This window comes from Lithobates pipiens, unplaced genomic scaffold (assembly GCF_037356315.1).
Source record: "Lithobates pipiens isolate NorthernLeopardFrog02 unplaced genomic scaffold, aLitPip1_a1.2 Scaffold_18, whole genome shotgun sequence".
NCBI classification, from domain to species: domain Eukaryota; kingdom Metazoa; phylum Chordata; class Amphibia; order Anura; family Ranidae; genus Lithobates; species Lithobates pipiens.
In genome coordinates this window covers 405,019,198-405,044,142 of record NW_027507758.1, presented here as the reverse complement: position 1 = coordinate 405,044,142, position 24,945 = coordinate 405,019,198, and the positions used below count along the sequence as shown (strand labels likewise).

The window sequence follows — 24,945 nt, the reverse complement described above, 5'->3', positions numbered from 1 at the left end:
TGCTGTGTAAACAACATTTCTCCATTCTGCCTAGCAACTAGTGACGCTGATCTCTGCTCCATGTGATTGGAGCAGAGATCAGTGTTCACTAAATGAAAGCCCAACCCCCCCACAGTTAGTAACACACCCCTAGGAACACTTAACCCCTACACTGCCACCCACTGGTTAACCCTTTCACTGCCAGTGTCATTTACACAGGAATCACTGCATTTATATAGCAGTGATTACTGTATAAATGACAATGGTCCCAAAAATGTGTCAAAAATGTCCGATGGGTCCCCCACAATGTCGCAGTCACAATAAAAATCGCTGATCGCCGCCATCACTAGCAAAAAAATAATAATAAAAAATTATTAATAAAAATGCTATAAAACTATCCCTATTTTGTAAACGCTATAACTTTTGCGCAAACCAATCAATAATCACTTATTGCGATTTTTTTTACCAAAAAATATGTAGAAGAATACGTATCGGCCTAAACTGAGGGAAAAAAATGTTTTTTTATATATTTTTGGGGGATATTTATTATAACAAAAAGTAAAAAATAATGCGTTTTTTTCAAAATTGTCGCTCTATTTTTTTTTATAGCGCAAAAAATAAAAACCGCAGGGGTGATCAAATACCACCAAAAGAAAGCTCTATTTGTGGGAAAAAAAGGACGTCAATTTTGTTTGGGAGCCACGTCGCACGACCGCGCAATTGTCAGTTAAAGCGACGCAGTGCCGAATCGCAAAAAGTGGTCTGGTCTTTGACCAGCAAAATGGTCCGGTCTGCAAGTGGTTAAACCCATATATTGTAGCTTATAGTCCTTAGATGTAGTGGTTGACTAGTTTTCTTTTTAGGCAGCTTTTTTTTCCCTTTATTTTCCCCTTATGACTCTGCCAGTAACACACTTACAGTCTGGTACAGCTACCAGTTTCTGGTAATTTGAAGAAAATTAGACCAATAGGAAGTTAGTTCTAACTGGCCAAGTACTAGTACAGTAAATACAGGCATACCCCACTTTTAAGTACACAATGGGGTTTATTTACTAAAGCTGGAAAGTGCAAAATCAGTCTCACTTCTGCATAGAAACCAATGAGCTTCCAGGTTTAAATACTTAAGCTTAATTGAACAAGCTGGGGTTAGAAGCTCATTGGTTTCTATGCAGAAGTGAGCCTGATTTTGCACTTTCCAGCTTTAGTAAATAAACCCCATTGTGTACTTAAAAGTGGGGTATGCCTGTATTGTTTATTGATGTAGTAAGTAAACAGCTAATATTGTGGTCAGTTTTATGTCCTTAGCAATAAAGTGTCTTTAACTTTACCTTTCACAAAATGGTTTTGACATTCTCCTGGTCAATGCTGGAGATTCAGATTTCTTCACTAGAAACTTATATCTGGGATTCTGCTTAATCCATGTTTTCAGAGCTTCGTATGCATCTTGCTGATGCCCTATGTTGGTATAGCTGACAGCCAAGGCCATGAGTGCTTTTAAATTATTTGGTTGTAGCTGTAAGCACCTGAAAAAGCAATAATGAAACCACATATTAGAATTTATAAGGGGCTAGGTAATTAGGTGTTTATATCTTTAAACGTTTAGTTCACTATGAAAATATTTTGCTTCTGTGGCTAGGTCTGTTCTCTAGCAGAAGAACATAAAATATGTGCTTGAAAGCAAGAAATGGTAGAAAAACCTGCAAGGTCCCCAATTTATTATTACCTAAAGACCATGTTCTTTTAAAAAAATGTAACACAAACATAGGAACAATATATATATATATATATATATATATATATATATATATATATATTTTTTTTTTTACTTTTATTGCTTGTCAGTGAGAACACAAAACACACCATATTCCTTGCAACCTTCTGATTGCAAGATGTACAGTAAATATACTCTGATTTCAGAATCTTGCTCATATGCTCTTAAAATACACTATATTGTCAAAAGTATGGGGACACCTGCCTTTATACGCACATGAACTTTAATGACATCTTAGTCCGTAGGGTTCAATATTGAGTTTGCAGCCCAAACTCGCTCATTCACGCTATATTGCCAAAAGTATTGGGCCACTCCTCCAAATCATTTGGTGAAGGGGGGATTATGGTGAGGGATTGTTCTTGGCCCCTTAGTTTAAGTGAAATATTAAGGTGTCAGCATACCAAGACATTTTGGACAATTTCATACTCCCAACTTTGTGGGAACAGTTTGGGGATGGCCCCTTTCTGTTCCAACATGACTGCGCACCAGTGCACAAAGCAAGGTCCATAAAGATGTGGATGAGCCAGTTTGGGGTGTGGGAATCTGACTGGCCTGCCCAGAATCCTGACCTCAACCTGACAGAACACATTTTGGATGAATTAGAGCTGAGACTGTGATATCAGTGCCTGACTGTCCATATCAGTGCCTGACCTCACAAATGTGCTTCTGGAAGAATGGTCAAACATTCCCATAGACACATTCCTAAACCTTGTGGACAACTTTCCCAGAAGAGTTGAAGCTGTTATAGCTGCAAAGGGTGGGCCAACACGTTGACACTCTTGGCCCCTCCCTTCTACCGAGTGCCCCCCAGAGCAAGCAGCTTGCAATGGGGCACCCAAGCAGGCTTTCTCTCATGACTCTGTGTGTCCATTCACACACAAAGCCACGGCTCAAACTTTACACACTAAGACTGGGATGCCATTAAAGTTCTTTTGACAATACCGTGTATGTGATTGAGGTGGTTGTGCTAGTAGATTCTCACTCGTTACAGATTTAGGCAGTTTTTTCATGGCGTCGTAAACTGTAAACTTCCTTGGCACTGGTCACAAGGGAGGGGGGGGGGTAAAAATGAGATAGGAAAGGCTATGTGTGACAGACCTAGGCGCGACCAAGGCTTTTGGGGGGGACTGAATGCGAGCCTCTTGCCCACCGATTATGGGCCCTGGCATTTGGGGGAACGGTGCTCTTTGTGAGCTGTATGCCTGGGGACCCTGAGGTGTTACTTGGATTCAGGTCCGTGTGAACTGCCCCCCACCCCCAAGACACAGTCTCTGGATATGTATTTACCATATTAGCAATAGTGACTGAATCACACTGTTGGGACACAAACTGTTAGATGCTAATGTCATCAACTCCAGCCACCTGTCTGTTGTGTAAATGAGTCTAGTCTGGCTTGACACAGATTCTAAAGAGTATTTCACCTATTGTTGTTTTGTTGTTTGCGCTAATTAACCCTGCAATTGAATGAAGGAGTCCAGTGTTGATTAGATATTTAGCTCATAGTAATTAGGTTAGGTTTTAGTCATCCTGCTGTATATATTTTGTGTGAGATCTCAAATAAAGGCTATTCCTTAGGACTTAGGAAGCGGTATACAGATGGAAACACTCAAGCGGAGTGTGGGTGACGTACTGTCACACTATGTTAGTCTGCATAATGGGAAAAATATCACATTGTCCCATAACAAGTTGTGTGGGACTCTAGTGACAGGACTGCTCGTTTTGCCTCTTGTTTTCAGGGTGTTTAAGGGTGCTCTTGTTTCCAGGAATTAACTGTGCAATATAACAAAACAAAGGCCTAATTTCAATATGCTCTGGTTGTAGAAATGCATGGAGCTAAGAAGTGGCTCGTGTAATGTCAATTATGGGTCAATGTGGCAAAGAAAAAGGCTATTCGCTTTCAGGATTTTCTGCCTGTGCTACATTAGGTCATAGTGAGGACAGTTTATGGCACTCCTAAGCTAATGTTGCAGGTTTTAGGTATTTACCTTTTTGTACTGTCAGAACATTGATCACCAAAATCATTATTATATTACAGCAAGTCTACTTTACTTGTTTCTAACACATCACCTAGTTTAATTTTTCAAAGTATATGGGTGGTAAAGTGGTTCTAAAGGCTCAAGGTAATTTAAAAAACCTCCTTTGTGAAGCAGCCCCCCAATACTTTCCTGAGCCCCATCTCGCTCCAGCGATGTGCACAAGAGCCTCAACTTTCCGGAGACTCTCCCTCCTTATTGGCTGACAATGAGGAGAAAGGGGGCGTGGCTTTGTGTGTGAATGGACACACAGAGTCACGGGAGAAAGCCTGCTTGAGTGCCCCCATTGCAAGCTGCTTGCTTTGGGGGCACTCAACAGAAGGAAGGGGCCAAGAGTGCCTGAGAAAAAGAGGATTGGGGCTGCTCTGTGCAAAACCAATGCACAGAGCAGGTAAGTGCAACATGGTTTTTATTTTTTTTAAATTAAAGTAAGCCTTTAATATCACTTTAATAGCTACTTGCCTCCTTGCCTGGTTCAAGATGTTAATGGAGTTGTGCCTATTACAATACTTCTTAATGAGCTAATTAAATAAACTAAAGAGTGTCAGCTAAAGTGTGCACTGTATGTGTCTAAGGCCATAGACAGTTCGAATTGCTGCTGAACCGGCCAAGATTCGAACCATGTATGGGAAGCCTGAATGTAACAAGTTGATCGATCAATCAACTTGGGTACAACCAGCCTGCTTTTTGATTTTGCATGTGATTATCGCTAGGTGCTGATATAGCTGCTAGCAATAATCACCGCATTCTCCCGGCGGGGGTGGCAGGAAAGAAATTCACTCCATGTATGGCTTGCATAAGAATCACCATGCTCCGTTTTATATAGAATTTCTATGGAGCTTATTATTTTGATTCCTTTAAATTTATCCGGCAAAATGCCAAAGGGCATATGGGTTGGCATTAAAGCTGAAATCCAAGCAAACAGCTAAAAATATATCGGGATATGCATATGTTTATTCTGCATTTACAGTAGGCACTCATGAATGATATGTTTATTAGTACTTAGCAAAATCATGTTATAAGGGACCTCCATAAGGTAAAAAATAAAAAAAATAATGAAATAATAATGAAATAAATATATTGCATGATATCATTTGAAAAAATCTATTATATTAAACAGTATTTAACTTTTTTTTAATGACTAACTGCGGCTGTTCCAGACCACAAGCTAGGCCTATATTGTGTCCTCCCATGCTTCTATCAAATATATTAACACCATAACTACCATCCAAAAGAATGCAAAGCTGCAAAAGACATCCCATTCCATTGCTATCTCAGAATTGCTGTCATTCAGAGACATGTATGGAGCTTCCTAACCAGTCACTGACACAAACAGGGCAAACCTATGCGACATGGGAACTGAGAGGCTGCAAGCTTGGATCAAACTGAATCATCCTCATTGTGAAGCATATAAAACCACATGGGTATAAGATTTGTCAGTGACAGTATAGCACATATATAACATTGGATGCAACACTGTAATAACATCAATTGTTCTATTACAATATAACATTAGTAGTAGTACCATGTTGTACCATTATACCATCAGAAAATGCATTGCTGTTACCTTTGCTGCAGCATCTCATGCATCCATAAACAGTAACTTCTCCACTTATTTATGCAACATGTCCCCAGGAATGCTACCTCCCACCCACCTAATTTGGACCCTCATGTATGCGCCCAATGACACTTCTCTCCTTTTTATATTCATCCCCAAAAGCTGTCTCTTCATCCATTTATATTCTAGAAATCTTGCCCATTGCGTTGGCGTTAAAACGGCGCTATTTTTAACGGCGCTTTAACGCCGGATTTGCAGTGGATTTGCGGCGCATTTTTACCCCCTGCTAGCGCCCGCTAAAGGGTTAAAATCACCGGCAATACGCCGCAATAGCGGTGTTTTGCTGGCGGTATTACAGCGCTGCCCCATTGATTTCAATGGGGAGCAGTGGTGGAGGAGCGGTAAACACACCGCTCCTTCACCGCTCCAAAGAAGCTGCTGGCAGGACTTTTTTCTGACGTCCTGCCAGCGCACCGCTGTAGTGTGAAAGCCCTCGGGGCTTTCACACTACACACAATGGTGCAGCTTCTTTAGGGCGGATTGCAGGCGCTATTTCTAACGCTATAGCGCCTGCAAAACGCCCTGGTGTGAAAGGGGTGTAAGTTATGCATAAGGATCTCTGAATAACTGTCTCTTCAAACACGGCCCACAAATGAGGTCCCTTTTCAGTGTATGTTCTGTTATAGGATGAAGGCAGCACTAGCTGTAGCAAAATGCCCTTCCATCTCAGGGTAGGAAAATTGGCAAATTAAATTAAATATTAGTTTGTTTGTGTATTTAACAGATTAATGTAGGCTTAGCACTCTATAGCTGCTAGTAATGTATTTTGGTTAGAACAATTACGCATGACTAGAAAAAGTCCAGTTGTAACAAATAATGCCGCGTACACATGATTGGATTTTCCGACAAAAATTTTTGGATGTGAGCTTGTTGGCTGAAAGTCCGGCCATGTGTATGCTTCATCAAACATTTGTTGGCGGACTTTCCACCAACAAATGTTGGCTAGCAGGTTCTCAAATTTTCTCAAAACTTTGTTGTTCGACTTTCCAATCGTGTGTACACAAGTCCGTTGCACTAAAATGAATGTATGCTCGGAATCAAGTATGAGACGGAAGCGCTCGATCTTGTAAAACTAGCGCTCGTAATGGAAATATCACATGACTATTGAACTTCCTTTTTATCGGCTCGCTGTACATCTTGTACGTCACTATGTTCGTAATTGTTGGCCAATATTTGTGTGACCGCCTGTATGCAAGACAAGTTGGAGCCAACAACCTTCGAACAAAAATCCACGGATATGTTGTCGGAAAGTCCGATCGTGTGTATGGGGCATAAGCCCTTGTACACATGGTCGGAAAGTCCGACGGAAAATGTCCGATCGGACTGTGTTGGCAGATAATCCGACCATGTGTGGGCTCCATCGGACCTTTTCCGTCGGAATGCCCGACCAACAAAGTTTGAGAGCTGGATATAAAATTTTCCGACAACATGATCCGATCGGACTTTATCCAATCGTTTGTAGAGAATTCCAATCGGACAAAGTGCCACGCATGCTCAGATCAAATTACGACACCAAAGCTGTTGGCTACTAGCCGCAACGTAGTCCCGTCGCAACGACCGAACGTCATCACGTTCCAAACGATGGGATTTTCCGAAAACTTTGTCTGAAAAAATCTGATGGATTTTGTTGTCGGAATGTCCGACCGTGTGTACAAGGGCTAAGAGTTTTGACACAGAAGAGGATCCTCTTTTACGTTGGCTTATAGGGCTGTTAGTTCTCATATGGGGCTTTTGGTGTCAAAATGGAACTAAAGCCAAAACCCAAAAAGTTATATTTTGCAGCTTACCGAACCTTAGATGTGGTGGATGAATTTGTTTTCTTTTTTTTAGGCTTTTCCCCCTAAGATTCCACCTGGTGATCTGGCCTCTAACACACCACCTGTATTTGATTGACTCCACTCTGGATGACGGAGCACAGGGGCACCTTTGAACAGCAATATTGTCATTCTGGGAGGCGGGTAGTGTTAGATGAACTAGCGGTTTTCTATACACTAACAAATTTATGTTTTACGTGAGTAAATAAAAGCAGATTATTGTACGCACTCCTGTCAGTGGTAAATGGTTTGTCCCAACACTATAACTGCTACATTTGAAGGAGAGCTTATTTTGAGGAAAAACAACAGACATACTGGCCGAATCACCATGATCCAAAATGAAAATAAGCAAAGAAACAAATACAGCAATCGCATCTAGGAATTGGTAATCTGCAATATAATAAATTTTGTTTTTGGGGTTAATACCACTTCAAAGCATTTAGTCAATTCCATCTGACCCCTAACTTCACCACAAACTTTAGCCTGATCATACTACCTAACCCTACCCTCGGGCTGTAAAAGTCCTATCCAACCCTCTAAAAGTAGCCATTAACAATTACGTTGTGTTCGCACATGTCCGGCTACGGTTTGCAGTTCGAAGACCGGGGCGGTGAAATTTCAGCTCACCTTTTTAGATGCTGTATCCTGGACCCCCCAGTGAGGAAAAATCCTACATAGATCTCTTTGTTTATAATGGGACTGGGCAGCTGTGTTTGCCATAATTAACCCTGTCTATACTGTGCCGGCAGAACTTTATTATCAACTGTAACTATATTTGAATATTTCCTGTCTTAACAAAGAGTTACTGATTTAGACACTGGGCTTCCTGCATTGTAAGTTATTGAAGACATACTTGGGACAGACTCACTCTGACATTGTTCAAAATTCTCTGAAGTCAGCCATGATAACTTCTCCCGAGAAACATCTTAAAGGGAAGAAATATTTCATTTTTATTGTTGTTGTGTGAGATGGAACACATAACAAACATATAATGGTTATATAATACAGCGGCCATAAAAATTTCAAACAACAAGCACTACAGGGGTGAACAGGCTGAACAGGCTGCCTTTTATGTTCCCCCTTGCTTTCTTTTTACTCTGCAGGAAATTGGTTTGCTGCAATCATTGGAAGGGACCACTTCACTTAAAGGGGATACCAGAGTATCTACCATTACACGCCTCTCGGCTAGAACACATCACAAATATCTATCTAAACCTTATGTTTGAAGCCCTAGGGCTCAACACAATGTGAAGTGATCCCACCAACCTAAATCTACATTTCTACTTTTTACCTTTTTGAAAAATTGCCTTTTTTAACTTCGTCAACCTTCCTGTTTCCTTCTGTGGCTTTGTTCCCCTCCTGGGACATACTCACGAAAAAATAACACTGCTATAAGCTCCTGAAGAAGCGTTATCCAATAAACGCGAAACATGTAGAGCACCAGAACATACTTAAGTTTCGACTATATATTTGATATCCTCTATTTTATATATATACAACTGTTAGTTTCTTTCTGTAAATTCTGACTGGATTATATTAACTCTGATAGGATATCAAATGGGACTTAATGTGTATTTATAAGGAGAAAAACTTCTTGTTTTTATCCTAAATTTTGATTGTTCACAATATATATATAATTTGTTTTGATAATAAACAGAGATATATTCTCTTGAACATATCGGTTGTCTCCACAACTGTTCTTTATGCCTAAAAAGTCCAATTGAACCCACACTTTTCTTTGAGGTCTTTTATGTGAAGGTTCTCTTATTTGTATTTTTTTATTTTTTATTCCCAATCCCCCAATTTCCTAAAAGTTCTTATTCCTTTAAAACATATAATGGTGTTTTCTTAGTTTTTGCTGTAGAGGTGACAATACAATTTAATTTAGCTGTGTAAAAGCATTTTAGGGCCCAGTGGTCACAAGGGGGGGTACCAAAGTTTAAAACTGGGTTCACACTAGTGCAAATTGGATGCGGTTTTCCTCGCATCCAATTCACACAACAGGAGACAGTGACCCCCTCTCTATGGAGTCGGTTCACATATTTCCGCAGCTGCTCCGGTGCAATTTGCACAGGAGCCCTGTGCGTCTTTTGGCCCATTCCAGGTCTGAATTCAGCCCAAAATTCAGACTGAAATAAGACCTGAAACGGTGAACGAAGATGCACTGGACTTGTGCTGTGAGCCGCTGCGTGCTCATATAAGAACCCAGCATCATGGGTTTACTTCCTCTTTCATTCCCTGCAAAGGTAAAGCATAATGGACTACTATGCCTCGCATAGTAGTCCATTATGTGTCACTTACCTGACACAGGAGCCAGCGAAGTCACCGCTGTCCCCTGTAGTCCGCCACGTCCATCTTCTCGGTGGGTCTCGCTGATCCGTCGCTGTCATTCGGCGAAGCCGCGATGACGTCACTCCTGCGCATGCGCCCGGGAGCCGCCACTCGCGGGATATCGCCATTGACCACGGCGCGCTCAGTGCCTGTCTTGTGTAGGTTTAGGAGATGTTCTTGGATCTACAGGTAAGCCTTAATCTAGGCTTACCTGTAGGTCAAAGTTGGTTGTAAGGGTTTACAACCACTTTAAGAAGCTGAGTTTGCCTTATGCCTCGTACACACGATCAAACAATCCGTTGGAAAAGTCCGGCGGACTCAAGTCCGCCGGACAATCCCCCGTGTGTGGGCTCCGGCTGACTTTTTTTATCCAAAAGTCCAGAGGACTAAGAAAGTATTTTTGCACTCCAATCTGTCCGCCGGACTCGCATTACGGAGGACAATCCGGCCGTGTGTGTGCCAGTCCGCCATACTTTTGAAATGAACTGACTTTTCCCTTCCGGAGAAAAGTCCGCTAATTTTGAGCGCGTCTCCAGGTAGCCGGGGCCAGCGACGCCTCCTTCGCTGGCCCCGGCTACCTGGAGACGCGCTCAAAATGAGCGGACTTTCCTCCACGTGTGTGGGCGAGTCCATTCATTTCAAAAGTACGGCAGATAGTCCGGCGGACTTAGAACGTATTAGTCCGCTGAAAAGGTCCCGTGTATGGGCAAGTAGCTCGTTCGGAAAGTCCGGCGGACAGTCAAGCGGAGAGTCCGCCAGACTAAGTCTGCCGGATAGTCCGCTACGTGTGTACGCGGCATTAGTAACAGCTCCTTGTAGTCTATTATATAGTCTGTACAGCAGAGCTTAGAGAGGCAAAGGAAGAAGCAGCAAAAGTAACCAATCAAGTGTGCTGCAGGGCAAAAAGCATGCCAAAGGGAGGAGAGAGCAAAGTGAAAGAGATGAGCTAATCAGTGTGCTGCTTCTCCTTTTACTGTCCATTCACACAGTGAATGTAGGGGAGGGGACCTGCAATTTAAAATAATACAGCAGAGCAAGATCAGGCCTCCTCCCCCTGCCAGATAGGACTGTATGGTGGGACAGAGGTATATAAATATCAGGACTAAATGTACAGAATAACAAATCCTATGGCAGGTAAAACAGCTCCCTTATACATGTTTAATCTGCATATGTATCTGTTTGGCGTTTTGCTTTAACATGCTGTGTCAGCTTTAACATAAACCTGCTGCTGTCCTCCAATGTATTTGGATGAAGCCAGCCATGCTGCTGGATGAGTCCCCCAGTATTTGCTGTGAAGCGGTTTGAGGATCTCTGCGGGCACTGACATGTCTCCTCTCCCTCTGGTCATCATGAGTATACACAGATTGCCATTTTTTTTTCTTTTTTCAGGATGTTCATTACAAATCTTATCATTTCTGTCAAACCCATTGTCCCTGAGGAAGGGCAAGTGTCAAAACGTGTCAGCATGTGGGTAAAGTATATGTTTTGCTTGGGATAAGCATGTTGGGACATTCCATGTTACTCATCTGACCATATGGGTAATGGGGAGAGCAATATAGGTCTTTGATCAAGTATACAGGCTGTGTAGTACATTTTTATTGCATATTTTCAATCTGAAAATAATAAAGATACTTTATTTCTAAATAGTTTTTGATAATAATCCTGGGTCCTATATCCCAACTTCCGGTCCTATTGGAAATGTACCAGTATGGAACCTGTTTTATCTTCAAATTTACATTGTTAATATTTTTGATGGGATCACTTTGGATTTGTACCCCTGGGTTAGTCCCTTGCTTCTAGTCGACTATTGAACCTGTGGACTGTTCCCGGATAGCTCCACAGTTGCGAGTACTACCTGACTGAGATATGGGACTATACAGGCATCCCTCAATTTCGATACTACTGTATGCCTTTTCCCATTCTTGATATCCTCAACATTGTAAAAATGTATACAAAATTGTATTATTCTATTTTGTAAAATGAATAATAATGATTTAAACAGAAAATAATAAAGATGTGTTCATTTTAAGTACCAGGCGTTAAAGTTCCCTTCACCCATAGTGTTTTTCTCGAATGCCCCGTACACACAAGCGGATTTTCCGTCGGAAAAAACTTGGATTGTTTTTTCGACGGAATTCCGCTCAAGCTTGGCTTGCATACACATGGTCACACAAAGGTTCTCTGAACTTTCGATTGTCAAGAACACGGTGACGTACAATACTACAACAAGCCGAGAAAATGAAGTTCAATGCTTCCGAGCATGTGCCGAATTGTTTCCGAGCATGCGTAGGAATTTTGCGCGTCGGAATTTGTACAGACGATCAGAATTTCCGATCGGAACTTTTTCCGAACGAAAAATAGAGAACATGCTCTCAATCTTTTGCTGGCTGGAATTCTGCCAGCAAAAATCCAATGGAGCTTACACACAGTCGGAATTTCTGACCAAAAGCTCACATCTCACTTTTGCTGGCAGAATTTCTGATCATGTGTATGGGGCTTTATTGTAATCCTGCTCAATTGTTCTTATTGAAAAGACTTTCTTTTGGTAAAGGCATGCACTTTAATCACAACTGTTGCAAGAGTTACCTAAACACTCTGCAATGAAATTTTGGGGTTCTTGGAAACTTTTTTTAGCATTTGCTAGCTAGCTCTTGGGGTGAATTAGCTGTGCCGGACAGTCTTGGCCAAATTTAGCAGTTGTTTAAATCAGTGCCACCTGTAGATTATTTTCCTTACACTGGAAGGGCATTAGATAGCTTCATTGATCTTCACATGATGACATCACACATGTCAATAGCAAGGAGAACACCAACCCCTAGATATCTGAGGGTTAAAAAAGAGAGGTTCCATCTGCAAACTTCCTAAAGCCGCGTACACACGGGCGGACTGTATGGCCAACTTAGTCCGTCAGACAATCCGACGGACAGTCCGTCCTACTTTCGAATGAACGGACTTGACCACACACGATGAACAAACAGTCCGTCGAAAGCTTGCGCGATGACGTGTACAGCACATACGACGGGACTAGAAATAGGACGTCCAATACACAGCAATGCAACCTTCCGCCGTGTAAATCCTTTCTGAGCATGCGCCATACTTAGTCCGTCCAACTAGCCTACTCACGAGCGGATTGTCCGCTGAAACCAAAGTTGGACGGACAATATTACGGAAATTCCGACATACTTAGTCCGCCAGACTGCACGCTGAAAAAGTCCGCTGAAGCCCACACACGAGCGGACTGTCCGCTGAAATGTGTTTCGACGGACTAAGTACGCCATACAGTCCGCCCGTGTGTACGCGGCTTAAGAAGGTTCTACTCATTGACACCCAATTCTGAATTCATGGATTTAAAGTGATGGTAAGGCCCACACACCCATCCACCTCTTCCTAGACTGTGATGTGTGCGAAGGCTAAGGGCTCTTCGGACATCTAATTTTGCATGGTGCCCTATGTGCATATGATGTGACATAAGGTTCCCTGCAGATCTCTCTTCTCAGCAACCACAGAGTGAATCCTTTCACAGGCTAATGAAGGAAAGATGATTAAAACAACCTTTATTCAAGATAGGAGCAAAGCAAACCTACATCTGATAGTGGCAAGTGATTTGAAAGAAAATATATGTTTAGCAAATACTCAATCAATTTTCCTTTGATTACCTCTGTAGAGAGACAATAGCAGCCTGTTCATTTTCATTCTCTGCTTGAGTGATACCAAGGTACTGCCAAGCCTAACAAAGTTTTAGTACAAAAGGAGAGAGAAGAAAATTATAGAAATATGGAAAGGAAGACATATTAACATCAATATTCTTAACAAACAAATTGTTTGATACATTCAAGCAAAAATAAGACATTTTATGAAAATTACTATAATAGGAACCTGACTGTTCGGTCTGCGAGGTAATAAAAGATGTTTGAGATTAGGTTAATCCTTCCATTTTAACTGTCTTCCAATCTAAACTCCTTCCTGGAATTTCTATTGTCCAGATTAGCAGGGGTGATCTCAAGAATTAATTTGCTAATTGACTTTCATATTCTAATCCGTTCTCTACCATCTAATTGCGCTTATGACGTTTGCCTTTTTTTCCTAATTAGCATGCAAGGTTTTAACTTCAAGGCTTTTCAAAAAAGGTGTAGCTTTTTTGACAATTATAGGTCTTTATTTATAACTGCTAAACGCATTTTGTGATGTGCATTAACCCTTAACACAAAGCCTGAAATCATTTTTTAACTTATAAAAAACTGTGATATCTGATTGATTGCTATGGGTAATTAAATATTGCTATCTTTTACACCTTTTATTAAATAGAATCTATCTTACTAGAATATTAAAAATAAACAGGAAACTACAGAACTCTACCTCTGCATCATTCGGGTCTTGCAAAATAGCAGCTTCCAGGTATAAAATAGTCAAAGGCAAATCCCCTTCTTTTAACTTCTTCATACCTTCTTCAAAGGCAGCAGAACATTCCCTAAATGGATTATCCATGTGGAAATAATAACCCTAAAACAAAACAGTGGCAGATGTCATGTGCATATTAAAAAAAAAAACAGTTAATATGGTTTATAATAGAGGGAATGTGGCTGTAACTATCACCAAACATTCACTTGTGCTAAATCAGTCACTGTAATTTAAATCACATGCGCCATTAATATTATGCTTGTTAAAAGCCAGGTTCCCTGCTTTGTAAAAATACACCTACAATTTTTTAACTTTTGAGAAAAACAAAACTAACCCTGTTCTAGCACTGCATACAGTTTAGAAGCCAATCAATATAAAATTTGCCTCTGTTAAAGATAAACATGTAAAAAAAAAAAAAAAAAAAAATAATAATAATAATAATAATAATAATAATAATAATATATATATATATATATAACCAAAATGATGACTGCACAAGTGATACGCTTGACAGTAATGATAACTGCTCAAACCATGTATATGACTCAAACGATGAGTCCCCAAGCCATTTACAGCTCTAATGATGGGTGCAGAAATCATATACATGACCATAACGATGGCTGTTTAGGCCAAATACATGAATCTACTGATGACTACATGGACCATTTATCTGACCCTTATAATGGCTGCATGGCTCAGTTAACTAATCTTAATGATGACTCAGCAAGTTATTTATGAGACAGGAATAATGACTTGCACAAGCCATTTGCAGGCCCTTAATACTGACTCAGGACTGACCTAGATTACATGTTATCTTCTGTCATATTTTCAAATGGTACCTGACACACTGTGCTAAATTCCAGTATTTCAAGAACCAGAATTGTGACATGCTACCGAGCCACAACAACAAGGTATTAGTAAAGTGAAAGACTCCTGTTTAAAAACCCGATTTAGCTCAACCAACATGCTTTTGTATTATGTATATATATATATATATATATATATACGAATGTATGAATGTTGATATTTACCAACGTGCTGGATCAATTAAGATTTATTAGTTAAAAATGTCAAACATTTAAAACTGCATCACAGACAAAATCACAGTAATGATAAAAAGAACTCTCCATCCACCCTACAGATGCAGTGCATCAAATAATTTCAGGCCCAAAGGATATATCATATATTGTCATTTTCAAATTTTTGATATTGAGTTTTTAGGCAAAGCTTCAGGGGAAATTTCCTGGATTTCTATGGGCATGAAAAGGAAATTCATGAGGGGTCACTACCCCAAATGTCCCCAACTGCCATATGTATAGCAGATCTCTGATCATGTGTATCCATAGTCCATATAATGTGCATGAAAATGTGACCCCAACTCAAAAAGGAACAGTTGAAAAGGCAGCGGTCCAGAGGAGGTGTTGTGTATCAATGTTAGAGGGTTTACCTGCATACAGTATTTCACAAAAGTGAGTACACCCCTTACATTTTTGTAAATATTTTATTATATTTTGTTCATGTGACAACACTGATGAAATGACACTTTGTTACAATGTAAAGTAGTTAGTGTACAGCTTGTATAACAGTGTAAATTTGCTGTCCCCTCAAAATAACTCAAGACACAGCCATTAATGTCTAAACCGCTGGCAACAAAAGTGAGTACACCCCTAAGGGACAATGTCCAAATTGGGCCCAATTAGCCATTTTCCCTCCCCCAGTGTTATATGATTTGTTAGTGTTACAAGGTCTCAGGTGTGAATGGGGAGCAGGTGTGTTAAATTTGGTTTTATCGCTCTCACTCTCCCATACTGGTCACTGGAAGTTCAACATGGCACCTCATGGCAAACAACTCTATGAGGATGTAAAAAAAAATTGTTGTTCTATATAAAGATGGCATAGGCTATAAGAAGATTGCCAAGACCCCGAAACTGAGCTGCAGCACTGTAGCCAAGACCATACAGAGGTTTAACATGACAGGCACATGCTCAGCATCCTATACAGAGGTTGTCTTTGGGAAATAAACATATGAGTGCTGCCAGCATTGCTGCAGAGGTTTAAGGGGTGGGGGGTCAGCCTGTCAGTGCTCAGACCATATGCCGCATACTGCATCAAATTGGTCTTCATGGCTGTAGTCCCAGAAGGAATTCTCTTCTAAAGATGATGCCCAAGAAAGCCCGCAAACAGTTTACTGAAGACAAGCAGACTAAGGACGTGGATTACTGGAACCATATCCTGTGGTCTGATGAGACCAACATAAACTTGGTTCAGATGGTGTCAAGTGTGTGTGGCGGCAACCAGGTGAGGAGTACAAAGACAAGTGTGCCTTGCCTACAGTCAAGCATGGGGGTGGGAGTGTCATGGCCTCGGGCTACATGAGTGCTGCCGGCACTGAGGAGCTACAGTTCATTGAGGGAACCATGAATGCCAACATCTACGAGCTCTGTGATGTCATCATGGAGGAGTGGAAGAGGACTTCAGTGGCAACCTGTGAAGCTCTGGTGAACTCCATGCCCAAGAGGATGTCAGGGCTGGCTTAGCCCTTCCTTCTCTGGGCTGGCTGCTCAGCTGTTGGCTAATTGACAGCTCTCATCTCCCTCCACAGTTACCCAGCTGTTCCTAATCCTGCTTGTCTGATCCGCCTACATAAAGCTGTGCAGCTCACTTCATCTCTGTCCTCTGCCTTCGCCTTGGTCACATCACAAGAAACCATCGCCTGCGGTTCTGTTAAAGACTGGTTTGCTGACATCCCTTCTGCCTCCTTACCCTGCTTGCTGTTGTTCCACTTGGATCCCTGAATTCTGGTCTGGCTGATCACTCGATCTGGTTATTGAACTCTGGACTGGCTGACTACTCTATCCGGTTACTGGCTATGCTTTGACTACGCTTACTCTATTTACCTTTTTATTTAATAAACACGTGTGATTTAATTGTACTTCTGTCTCGGTCTGATTCATGGTTTCTGACAGAGGGTTAAGGCAGTGCTGGAAAAATAATAGTGGCCACAGAAAATATTGACACTTTGGGCCCAATTTGGACATTTTCACTTAGGGGTGTACCCACTTTTGTTACCAGCAGTTTAGACATTAATGGCTGTGTGTTGAGTTATTTTGAGGGGACAGCAAATTTACACTATTATACAAGCTTTACACTCCCTACTTTACATGGTAGAAAAGTATAATTTCTTCAGTGTTGGCACATAAAAAGATATAATAAAATATTTTTAAATATTGTGAGGGTGTACTCACTTTTGTGAGATACTGTATGTACCATCCCCAGTTGTTGAGCCTGGAAACTCCCCTCACACTGCCCAGTTGTATCCCATCCAATGTGAAGTGTCCCCATCATGAAAGCATCTTTGGTGGATCAAGAGTTGGGATGGACAGATGAGACCTGTGCCTGACCGATTTCGCTGGTCTCCATCGGCTGCTTCAGAGGCTCAGCATGGAGTGAAATCGAACTCCTTGTGTCCGACCTCATCTTATTTGTCTTTTATCTGACCTTAACTAAAGCATATATTATCTAAGTACACATTTGGAATTCATGATTCTTATTACTTATATCACAAATTTTCATGCAATCTACAATATTTACCTGGTGCATTCTATATGAGCATTCCTGACACTCATTACACCCGAAGAATTGGCTAGGATAAGCTAGGAAACCATCCTTAACATTTGAGAATAAGTCCAGTTACATATGACTATTACTAGCTGTTGGGTATATGTGGTGCATTGATTTCAGACAGTCTGAGTAGCCTGATAGACATACACTAAAAAAAATAGAACTAAAATGCAACATTGCTGTGTAATACATAATAAAAATACCTGAAACCCTGATCCATAATCACCTGCTTTGATATCATGAGTTATAGGTCAGCTTCAGACAAAACTTCTTTTTCATTTTTTTAAAACTTTGAGTTCCCATCTATGGGACATATATACTGTAGCAATGCAGAGGGGATGGACTGGCGAAATGGGTCAGGCTCCTGTTGGTTTCTCTTGACTACCATTGCTATTGTGGTAGTACGGAATCTCCAATCCTGGGACCGGGTTTTGGGACCAGCCAGCAGTCTGGCTGGATGATTGCACAGGTGGGTCCTGGGTTTAAAACAGAGCCAAGACCATGGTTCTGGGCTCCACCCTCCCGAGGAGTCAAGGCGAGTAAGGGAGAAGAAGTGTGCATGTCTGCACAGGTCGGTCTGTCAGAGTAGACAGGCTGAAAGAGAAGCTGTTAAAGAGTGCTGAGGTACTGGGTGTACAGGAACTCGGTTACAGAGCCGAGAGGGCTGCAGCATTAGTCTGAGAAGCAGTGCTGCTAAAGAGAGCCAGGTGGCTTGGTATTTTTGGTTCTACGTACATTATTGCTGTGGAAAGCTGAAACCCCTGTGTGGGCAACTATTTTGTTATCAGACTTTTCTTTCTTTAATAAAAGTGGGCCTACAAGCCCTTAAAACGGCATATCTGGCGTGGACTCAGCTCACTGGTAAGCTCTACCTTTAAGCTAAAATAACCCCCAAATATTACACTATTTAGGACTTATCATGGTTGTTGCTTCAGTACATCGCATCAACTGCTAAGTATCTGTCATCACTACTTATAGCAGCACAAGCCCAGGTCTACTGAAGGTGGCTCTTGTTTGGATACACATTACTTTGGAACATTATCCATTGGAATCAATATGGGCACAACTATGCATCTGTTATATTACATCCATTGGGATTGATTACATGCAAGCACACAGTTACTATTTTACAGTTACATCATAGCATGTGGTTATGCTTTTTGCAAAGCTATCCTATAGTTACACCATAGGAGGCGAAGGTTTTCATGCTTTTCACAAAGCTGTTCTGAACTGTTTGCTTGCAGCACTGGTCATTTATACATATGTCTCTATGTTTTGCTTTATGGGAATATTACCTGGAAGACACCCAGGAATAGTGTAACTGCTTTATTTCGAGCTAGTATTCACTATATTCAACTTTGGCTGAATTCAACATCTGTAAGGCATTTATAGTACCACTGCCATACACACAGGGATATCACTAGGCAGATATTCCTTCAGGGTGTGATTGCTATACTTTCATTTCTGCCTCAGAGACTGGTCATATATTAATCTACACATACCATGCACTGAAAGTATATATAGGATGATGCATCACTGTTTTCTTGAAATCTGAAGTGGGAAAGAAATATATGTCTGGCAGCCATTCCTCAGATTGTTTCTCTTACTGATTTATATGTATGGTTTGCATCCTTTTTTGCTTACCGCTTTGTATGGATGACTATTGCATTTAATAGGAGGACCCTGGACCATTTTTAGAAGAGTTTTAACACTATTCCCTGTGTATTGGAACACAAGTTATAGCTCGCCTATAGCCAAAACTATTTTTTTTTTAATACTTTGAATCTAGATGGCAAGGGTTAGAAATTATGTCTGCTTTCTACTGCTCTGTACAAAGAGGGTCCCAAGCACACTTTCAACCTACCAATCGGAAAAAAAAGCTAATCTGTTTCAATCATCAGAATAAAAACAAAGGTTTTACTTAAATACAACTGCAAATACATGTGGAAGCTACACTGCCTCATCAAGGCAATTTTGATCATAAGGTTCCTAACTGAGTTGCCAACTATGGAACATATAGCAAACGAACAGAGAGTACTCTCATGCCGCGTACACATGACCAGACTTTCCGGCAGACTAGGTCCGACGGTCTTCCCGACTGCCTTTCGTCAGAGTTCCGATGGACTTTTCGAACGAATGGACTTGGCCACACAGGAACGGACTAAGTCCATTCGTAAGTCCGTTCGTTTTAAACGTGATGACGTAAACAGGACTAAACAAGGAAGTTCAATAGCCAGTAGCCAATAGCTTCCCTTGCGTTGTATTTGGTCCATCAGACCTGCACACAGATGAACGTTTTTTATTATTTTAGTTCGTCGGAACTGAGTCCTTCGGATAGATTTGAAACATGTTCTATTTCTAGGTCCGTCTGATTTTTTTTTTTTTTTTTAAACGTTTGGACTAGCCCACACACGATCGGATTGTCAAAGGGACTAATCCCTTTGGACTTAGTCTGCCGGAAAGTTCGGTCGTGTGTATGCGGCATCACTTAGACAACCCTTTTCTCGTTAAAGATACAGTATCACAGCAGAAGCTCATATATCATTTTACATGCCCTCAGTGAGGAATGCATAGGCTATTTAGATATCCTGACGGTGACTGCACAGGACACTCTTTTTAACCTTGTTTAGGTCATGTGACTATGTCATAAGTCAACAGCCTTTTATTTAATATACAGCTGATTTTTATGCTATAAATGTCCACTAAAAAGGGATCTGGCGGAGAACTTATTTTACTAAATTTACGAAATTCCTGCATTTCACTTTTAATCTTCATGCTAGAGAATACAGCTCTTCCAACATTGAAATATGAATAAAAGTAAATAGTTTTCCTCATTTTCCATCTACAGTATCCCACATACTGCAGTTCATGCGCTATAATCAACAATCACGCCAAAAGCTGTCAGCATGCTGTAGAGTTTGGCATTTGCTGGGCTGTGAAAAGATTCTAGGTCAGAGTTTGATATTTGATGACAACAGCAGCAATATGTATTTCATGTAACAAAGAACAAAATAGGATCCTTGTATACTTGTACATACCGTTTCTTTAGATGATGCTCCAGTCTGGTTTGAACAGTTTGAACTGTCGGCAATCCAATTTCTTCTTGCCATTTCTTCCCATTCAGCTTGCATCTTATCCCAAAATTCAGTGTCTGACTAGGAAAGATATAATTAAGTGTTTAGCTTTTCTTACTACATATATATGAGTATATTTATTTTGTTATGCTCTGTCTCTTGGTATGCATGCTTTAGGGACTTAAAAGAATACAACAAAACATTCTGTATGATATAAAGAAAATAAAATGCAAGTGCATTATTAGTGCTGTTAGTAATTATGTTAGTGTCCCTCTTCAAACTAGGGAATTCAGTTCACATGCATGGTTAATACTATTCTATTATTAACAAATGAAGGGCTTGAGTACCTGTACTAATTTACCTAACACCTATCTAGCATCACCAAAAAAATGATGCTGGCGATGTTCTTATGTACATAGTTACATAGTTACATAGTTAGTCAGGTTGAAAAAAGACACAAGTCCATCCAGTTCAACCTTAAAAACAAATAAATAAAATAAAAAATAATCGTACAATCCAGATACCCAATTTTATGCCCACAATTGATCCAGAGGAAGGCGAAAAAATCCCCCAATAGGCGATCGGATTTTCCCTGGATCAACTTTACCTATGTTAGTACCTAGTTATATTATGTACCATCAGGAAAGTATCCAAGCCTTTCTTAAAGCAATCTACTGAACTGGCCAGAACCACCTCTGGCGGGAGTCTATTCCACATTTTCACAGCTCTAACTGTGAAGAAACCTTTCCGTACTTGAAGATGAAATCTCTTTTCCTCTAGACGTAAAGAGTGCCCCCGTGTCCTCTGGGTTGACCGTACAGAGAACAACTCAACACCAAGTTCACTATATGGACCCCTAATGTATTTGAACATGTTGATCATATCCCCCCTTAATCTCCTCTTCTCAAGAGTGAATACATTTAGTTCCTCTAATCTCTCCTCATAGCTGAGTTCCTCCATGCCTCTTATCAGTTTGGTTGCCCTTCTCTGCACTTTCTCCAGTTCCCCGATATCCTTTTTGAGAACTGGTGCCCAAAACTGAACGGCATATTCCAGGTAAGGTCTTACTAATGATTTGAACAGGGGCAAAATTATATCTCTTTCTCTGGAGTCCATACCTCTCTTAATACAAGAAAGGACTTTGCTCGCTTTGCAAACAGCAGCTTGGCATTGCATGTTGTTATTGAGCTTATGGTCTACCAAAAAATGTATATGTAACATTTCACTGATACACACAGGTCATATAAAGGCAGAAACAGGCATTCAAGAAGCGAATCCTTGCCTGTTCTCTCAATATTAAGGTTCTTTGTTTCAGGCACCCTACTGGCTGGTTCCATGTACTCTTCGTGTAGGCCATGCCAGCAGAGGGGGCTTGGGGCAGAGAGAAATAAAATCCCTCTGTTTATCGTAACCATGGCCATTATTGGCATTTATTCTCCATTGGGTTTATATGGACTACGTGAGCTGCTTATGCTTGTATTCATGGCTAGACTGCAAAAATGGAGCAGATAAATAACAAAAAAGTAGCTCAGATGTAACAGCTCCTTTGGAAATCACCAAAGCTTTTGGACTGCCAGCCCATGACTGACAATCTGGAAGCTATACACGCTAAGGAATTGGATGCCATTTCAAAGAGTTTATGGTTTTCACAGTTTTGAATTACACAATCTTTAATTAACAGCCAGCAGATGCAAAATGTACAGAAACCTTACAGAGTACCGAAACCTCATATAGTAATTAATGCATTTCCTTGGAAGAGTTGTAAATCAATAGCGGTGTAATCCTACTTTATGTGCAAGCTGCAGTTTCGAGTTGCTGTGTGCAGATTCCTAATTAGAGGGAAGCAGGTGCATATCATAATTCCTTCCTATTCTGTGTCTAAGAAAGGGCACCGTGGTGTCTAACATGAACAACTGTGCACTTTTGCTTAGGATAACCTCCGCCCGTTAACCATGCAAATGAAAGGCGCTTAGCATCAAAGAATATGCTTTCTACCTGGGAACTGTGGAATTTGAGCAGCTGTTCTAAAAGGTATTAAATCAATAAAACCACTAGAAAATATTAAACAAAAATCTGCAAGGTGAATGGATCAATCAATTCACCCGTAGAAAAAACAGCGCATAATACTTCATAAAACAAAGAAAAAATTATATGTGATTTGTGCTAATACGAACTATGGAGAAAACATTTATATCTTCCCAAATGCAGCCATACACACTAAGTATTGTCCATGAACACTGTCCATATATCCAAATTAGGCTAAGTAATTGGGATAGTTTCAGCAAAAAGGTTAAAAATGAGATATCTATTTCAGTCCATCAACAGACAATAGCATTAAAGATCAAAACTGAAACAAAGTGTCCTGGTACAAATCACAGGCAGTGTACGCTGCAATCCTTCCTTAACATGATTATACTTCCACTAATATGATGCAGTGATCCCGAATTTACTGGGGTGCAGACTCAAGAATGAGGTGACCCCCCTTAGTAATATTCTTACCAGATATGCCTGGTTACATAGGCTCTCAGAAATTACTCCTCATCGATTCGATCTCATCAGCTTCATAAGCGCAGGTAATACACGATCGGATGTGCTTGGTTACACGGGATCTCAGATGTTACTCATCGGCTGGATCTCATCCACTGCATCAGTGTCGGGTAATTCAAGATCTCCGAAAGAAGTAATTACGGGAAAGCAAACATAGCGTGATACTGTCTTATAAAAATACGATTTATTTAAGTAAAAAATGTTGCACTCACACAAAATTAATTCTTTAAGGCATTGATTCATTCAGCGTGCATAGTTCTTAACCACAGTCTCGGGGGAAGTAATAGCATCAACCGCTAATGGCCGTCACCACTTAGTAGCTCACGGTTAAAGCTGTGCGTCTCTTCCTCCCTCCTGTCAGTTCCTCTATGCTGCAAACATGTGCTACCACCCTGACGCGTTTCGTCGTATTGACATCATCTGAGGGTGGAGGCAATCAGTTCTGACTACTCTTTAATACGTGCGGTATTAACCCTTCGTAAGCATGTATAGATGTATAGTGATTAATCCGACTATGTTATGTACGCTGCTCTCTTTACAGGATACCTGTCAGAGGCTTTCGTAAATGATATTTTTGAAAGAACCATTTCATTATACAGAAGGTATAAAAATTGAAATATTGAGAATTAGGTGGATTCAAAACATAAATTAAAAACATAAATTAAAAAATCCAAAAATTAAATTAAATTAAAATAAAATTAAAATAAAAACATCAGGAGAGTCAAAAGCAAAATTACAGGTAAAAACCAAAATTACAGATAAAAACCAAAACAATCATATTCCCCTCACACACTATACCAATATGGTCATGTCGGATTTCTGATAATATGCTAATATGCTAACGATCGCAACGATTGCAAAAACCGCCGCATATATCCCAATGACTTTTATTTCTTTAAAACAAGGAATTTCCATCCCGTTGATCTAGATGCTCTAGGTTTAGACGATCGGTTTTATTGTACAGGAAAATACATAAGGAGAACGGATTCGCAACCTTTTATAGCCTGTCTCATATTTTTTCTCCTAATGGGGTCATGAAAAAGCTTCGACTGTAACTGACTTGTGTTCACACATTCTTCATACAGATAGAGGCAAGTCGTCCACTACAAGGCTCCCATTGAGACCATCGTTAATACGATAGATAGGCTATACACAGCACGATCTTCTGTGATACGACGGGGATTTTTTCTGACTCTTATTGGCTGGTTCCAAGGCCGCTATTTTCAATCTACTTTACATGCGACGTTATGGCTTATGTATAGTGCATGCGACGTTATAGCTTATATCTATATATGGAATTATATACTTATATGGTTAAGAAAACGATAAGGACATTTAAAATTATTTAAAATTATGATGAACCAAACTTTCTACCTGTCTCTGTTAATTAACTCATTGTGGTGAAAATTACCACATATTAGAGGGCGATAGCAACCAAACTTATGCGTTTATCGGTAAGCCTATATTTAGGCAGACTTGCCTCCAGTATGGATTAATCTTATATATTTTCCAGGAATGTATCTATTAAAAATAATTTTTATAAATAATTTTTAAAATGAAATTCTTTAAAATAATTTTTTAATTTTTTATAAACTCTACTGAACTCAGCATGGATGTGCAATCCTACCCATATTTACACTACCATCCCTAAGATTAATACTAAAAGTGTTGGTAATAAAAAAGTTTTGGTAATCAAAAAGTTGTTACCCCCGTAATCTGGGTGCTGGGGTCCCTTTAAATCAGTTTCAAAAATCGCTTAT

At 40.3% G+C, this 24,945-nt stretch overlaps 1 protein-coding gene across 4 annotated transcripts in view; it reads right to left on the bottom strand.

Moving 5' to 3' along the window:
* PEX5L (peroxisomal biogenesis factor 5 like) overlaps positions 1-24,945 on the bottom strand; it is a 377,606-nt gene that overhangs the window by 9,154 nt on the left and 343,507 nt on the right. For all 4 annotated transcript variants that reach the window (XM_077487914.1, XM_077487916.1, XM_077487915.1 and 1 more), the window contains 4 exons: positions 20,603-20,719; positions 13,902-14,045; positions 13,202-13,272; positions 1,307-1,501 (listed from right to left, as the gene is read on the bottom strand). In XM_077487914.1, coding sequence (XP_077344040.1) covers positions 1,307-1,501; positions 13,202-13,272; positions 13,902-14,045; positions 20,603-20,719 — 527 coding nt within the window. The remainder of the gene's footprint in view (positions 1-1,306; positions 1,502-13,201; positions 13,273-13,901; positions 14,046-20,602; positions 20,720-24,945) is intronic.